The sequence below is a fragment of the Callospermophilus lateralis genome, chromosome 7 (genome assembly GCF_048772815.1).
Source record: "Callospermophilus lateralis isolate mCalLat2 chromosome 7, mCalLat2.hap1, whole genome shotgun sequence".
In the NCBI taxonomy this organism is placed as follows: Eukaryota; Metazoa; Chordata; class Mammalia; order Rodentia; family Sciuridae; genus Callospermophilus; species Callospermophilus lateralis.
The window spans coordinates 27,361,119-27,365,827 of NC_135311.1; the positions used below are offsets into that span (position 1 = coordinate 27,361,119).

At 49.5% G+C, this 4,709-nt stretch overlaps 1 protein-coding gene across 1 annotated transcript; it reads left to right on the forward strand.

Moving 5' to 3' along the window:
• The first annotated feature begins 1,979 nt into the window (after positions 1 to 1,979).
• Kcna10 (potassium voltage-gated channel subfamily A member 10) lies at positions 1,980 to 3,515 on the forward strand. Its single transcript, XM_077110111.1, has one exon. The coding sequence runs from the start codon at positions 1,980 to 1,982 to the stop codon at positions 3,513 to 3,515; it is 1,536 nt and encodes a 511-aa protein (XP_076966226.1).
• The last annotated feature ends 1,194 nt before the right edge of the window (positions 3,516 to 4,709 follow it).

Below are 4,709 nucleotides of genomic sequence, written 5' to 3' on the forward strand. Positions count from 1 at the left end.
TGCAAAGTATCTATAAAGTGAAATGCCTTATTTATTTCTCCATATAATCCTTTAGTGACCATTTTTTACCCATTTCACAGATCAGAAAACTAAGGGTCATAAAGAATCCAGTGATTTACTCAAAAATATACAACTCTAAGATAGGTCTTTTGTCCCCAGGTGTGGTTCTCTTTCCCCAATGTCTATAGTGATCCACATTTACTAAAATAAGCAGGGCACATGGAGCCTCCTGTGCAGCTAACACTTCTCCAAGGCTCACCATGTGCAGAGCCAGGATTTGAACTCAGGCCAAATGGCTCTGTTCTCAGAGTTCTTCACCCTGCTTTCCAACCACCCTACTACTCACGGGGCATCCCATGGAAGGCCAGCACCCAGCATGCTCAGCAGTGGGTATACCCTTCCCCAGTCCACAACAGAGGAAGAAGAAGCTCAGTAACATTATGAAGCTTGCAAGCCACACACTCCTAAGAGATAGAATAGGTAGGTGCTCAGTCTGCTCTGACTGACCAAATCTCATCTCATTGCCCAACATGTGACACCTGAACTAAAAAAAAAAAAAAAAGGACACGGGACCAAGGAACACTGAGCTCCCAGGATTCTGTAGCCCTGGCCCGCAGCTCCCCACAAGGCCTCAGCTCCACACAGGGACCCCCCTGCACCAGGAGGCCATGTCAGGGTTCTGTGAGGACTCTGTAGCATGAGCGGTGTGATCCAGGGAAGGTCACCTGGCTCTGTGGCTTGATAGAAATAACATCTCCTAACCCCACACGATTATTGCCATCCAGAAAGATAAGGGACGGTGGCGTCCGTTTGAAGAGACTGACAGCACTGTGTGCTGCAGATATCCTTGTCGCCTGTAAATGAAACTACTCCAAGGCCATGACCACTCCGGCTTTCATCTCAAGCTTGGTCCCTCGCCCCTCCCCCCCTCGCTCCGCTCTGCCTGGCTTCCGTGCTCTCCAGTTGAAACTGAGGCTGGCATGGACTGGGGGAAGGGATGTCAGACCATATCCGTGGCCATCCAAGCCCACTGAGCATGCTCTCCTGACCCCGCCCCCAACACACCCACACTCACACAGAGTTATGTAGTCACTTCCCAGTGAAAATCACTAAAACAAAATCATTCTCTGTGACTACCTTGGACTCAAGCCAAAACATTCCAATGGCATGTTGGCTTCTAAAGTTCCTGTGATGTGGAGATGTTGGCAAAAACCACAGCTATAACACAGTCATCCTCCACCGAGCGTCTAACATATGCATCTAATGCACCCTCAAAATCACTCTAGAAGTTATATCCAGATGTGGGGCCCAAGACACAAACAGCTTCTTCAGAGTGTACTGTAGGGGACGTGTTAGTCGGCGACCCCTCCTCCAGTCTCCATCCTCCCTTCTGAACAGAATCCCAACGGGGCTCACGTACTCACTCCCAGGCTTCACCACTGGGTCCACGAGATGGTGGAGGAGGTGACGAGAAATGGTAGACTTCCAGATATAATTTTGAAGAATGTAAACAAAAGGGACTGGATGTTGGGGGTGAAAGAAAAGAGCTAAGGAGAATAAGAGTGGAAATGTTGGGTGAACTTCAAGTCTTCACACATACAAAATTGTCCTTTTTATTATCATGAAATAGTAACTTTCCTCTTTTATTATGACTCCTCTCTGCCAACATATACAGTGACACTCCTTTGCTGGGAAAAGTTTGTCCCTGTCCTCTAGGGGCCCTCTTTGCAATTTCTAGTAGGTATTAGCATGTGTAAATTCAGGGGGTGCAAATTGATTTCAAGGGAAGACTATCGCCAAAGCGATCTTCTCAAGCAAAAAATAAGTCATTGCTTGATCCATTGGTATATCTAACATCAGTAATCAAGAGCCAGCTGTATCCTACCCTGGCCCGTATATAATGCATTTCTTCTTCTCCACAGCTCACGGCGGGCAGCGAGGACCGAGGGTCTTCATGCTGCTCCCCTGATCCCCCTAGAATGGATGTTTGTGGCTGGAAAGAAATGGAAGTTGCTCTGGTCAATTTTGATAACTCAGATGAAATCCAGGAAGAGCCAGGCTATGCTACAGACTTTGATCCGTCCAATCCAAAAGGCCGCCCTGGGAGCAGCCCCTTTTCCAACTGGAAGATCCTCATCAACGATAGCACCAACCACGAGACCACCTTCTCCAAGCTCCCGGGAGACTATGCCGATCCCCCAGGGCCTGAGCCAGTGGTCTGGAATGAAGGAAACCAGCGGGTGATCATTAATATCGCTGGGCTGAGGTTTGAGACCCAGCTCCGAACCCTCAATCAGTTCCCAGAGACGCTCCTGGGAGACCGGGAGAAAAGGATGCAGTTCTTTGATTCTATGAGAAATGAGTATTTCTTTGACCGGAACCGGCCAAGTTTTGATGGGATCCTGTATTATTACCAATCTGGTGGGAAAATCCGGCGGCCAGCCAATGTCCCTATTGATGTCTTTGCTGATGAGATCTCCTTCTATGAGCTGGGTAGCGAGGCCATGGACCAGTTCCGGGAGGACGAAGGCTTCATCAAAGACCCTGACACACCTCTCCCCACCAATGAATTCCACCGGCAGTTCTGGCTCCTCTTTGAGTACCCTGAGAGCTCCAGTGCGGCCCGTGGGGTGGCCGTGGTCTCGGTGTTGGTCGTGGTGATCTCCATCACCATCTTCTGCCTGGAGACACTACCGGAGTTCCGGGAGGACAGGGAGCTGAAGGTGGTCAGGGACCCCAGTCTCCATGCAAACAAGACAGACCTCTCCCAGACCATGTTCTCTGACCCTTTCTTCATGGTGGAGTCCACCTGCATCATGTGGTTCACCTTCGAGTTGGTGCTTCGGTTCATGGTCTGCCCCAGCAAGACGGACTTCTTCAGGAACATCATGAACATCATCGACATCATCTCCATCATCCCCTATTTTGCATCTCTCATCACGGAGTTGGTCCAGGAGACGGAGCCAAGCAACCAGCAAAACATGTCCCTGGCCATCCTGAGGATCATCCGCCTGGTGAGGGTCTTCCGCATCTTCAAGCTCTCCCGCCACTCCAAGGGGCTGCAGATCCTGGGGCAGACGCTGAAGGCTTCCATGCGGGAGTTGGGGCTGCTCATCTTCTTCCTCTTTATTGGGGTCATCCTTTTCTCCAGTGCCGTCTACTTTGCTGAGGTAGATGAGCCAGAGTCCCATTTCTCCAGCATTCCCGATGGCTTCTGGTGGGCGGTGGTCACCATGACAACTGTAGGCTATGGAGACATGTGCCCGACCACCCCAGGGGGAAAAATTGTGGGTACTCTGTGTGCCATTGCCGGGGTCCTCACCATTGCCCTCCCTGTGCCTGTCATCGTCTCCAACTTCAACTACTTCTACCACCGAGAGACTGAGAATGAAGAGAAGCAAAACATCCCAGGAGAGATTGACAAAATCCTCAACAGTGTGGGCTCAAGAACAGGCAGCACCGACTCTCTTAATAAGACCAACGGTGGCTGCTCCTCAGAGAAGTCCAGGAAGTGATCAGTCCAGGGTCTCCTGAGTCCCAGAGTTGCTTTCTCTCGCTCTCTGTCCTCTCATCTTCTGTATTTCCAAAGACCAAAGTGTATCTTTTGTAACCAGCAGGCCATCTTTGGCTGCATACTGCTTTAATAAATCCATATTTCTGCTGTATTTCCTAAGCTGTTTCTTCTCAGCTTATTATAAACCTTTCAGGGCCTTTCCTGTGGAGTAGTTTGGAGTGTTGACATCACCTGGGAGCATGAAAACCAGAATCCAGGATGCCCAGACCTACTGAACCACAATCTACACTTTTAACAAGATCCCAGTTTATTTATTTGCACATTAAAGACTCAGAAGTACTGGGTTTTGTCTTCCTCAGAAGAAGCATATTAAGAGGCCAGAGTTGCTATCAGCAATAAGAACTGAGACTTGAGTTGTTTAATAATAATAATTAATGGCAATCCCTTATACTTGTACAGCATTGCCTAAATTTTCCATAGCCCATTCACCAACACATGTCACTGCATCTCAGTATGACCAGGGCAATGGATTTGACTGTTATTCCCTGCGGATAAACCAATCAGGGATCAGCAACTTACAACTAAGCTCCTGTCATTCAGAAGCAATGACAGTCAATGCTGTCAAATGCCCCACCTCTGAATCTACTGTTCTTTCCACTAATGAAGAGGGCGTGACAGAATTGAGAGGAAGGTGAGAGGAGTTGGAGAGGTCTGACTTTCAAAACTCTGGACAGGGACATTCTTCCCTCCAGGGCCTGGGACCTAAGCACAACCTGGGGAGGCAGGACCTGTCTGGGTCTCTTGGACAATGAACAAGAAGCATCCCTATGTTCTTTTTTTTAAGCAGGGGTGGATAAGCAGGGATTGAGCTCTGGGGCACTCGACCACTGAGCCACGTCCCCAGTCCTATTTTGTATTTTGTTCAAACACAGGGTCTCCCTGAGTTGCTTAGCACCTCACTTTTGCTGAGGCTGGCTTTGAACTCCCAATTCTCCTGCCTCAGCCTCCCAAGCCACTGAGATCACAGGCCTGTGCCACCGCACCCACCTCATCTGGTCATCCCCAGGGGTCAACACAAAGACCGTGGATCCTAAGTGGAAGAAGGTGAGGCCCAGAAGACGGCTCCAGGAAAACAGGAACCTAACTGCCTCGTGGTTCAGTTCCCGCCGAGTCTGCAGGAATTGGCCAGTAGCCT

Coding starts and splice junctions, on each gene's coding strand:
- Kcna10 (XM_077110111.1), top strand. CDS start 1,980: ATGGATGTTTGTGGCTGGAAAGAAATGGAAGTTGCTCTGGTCAATTTT.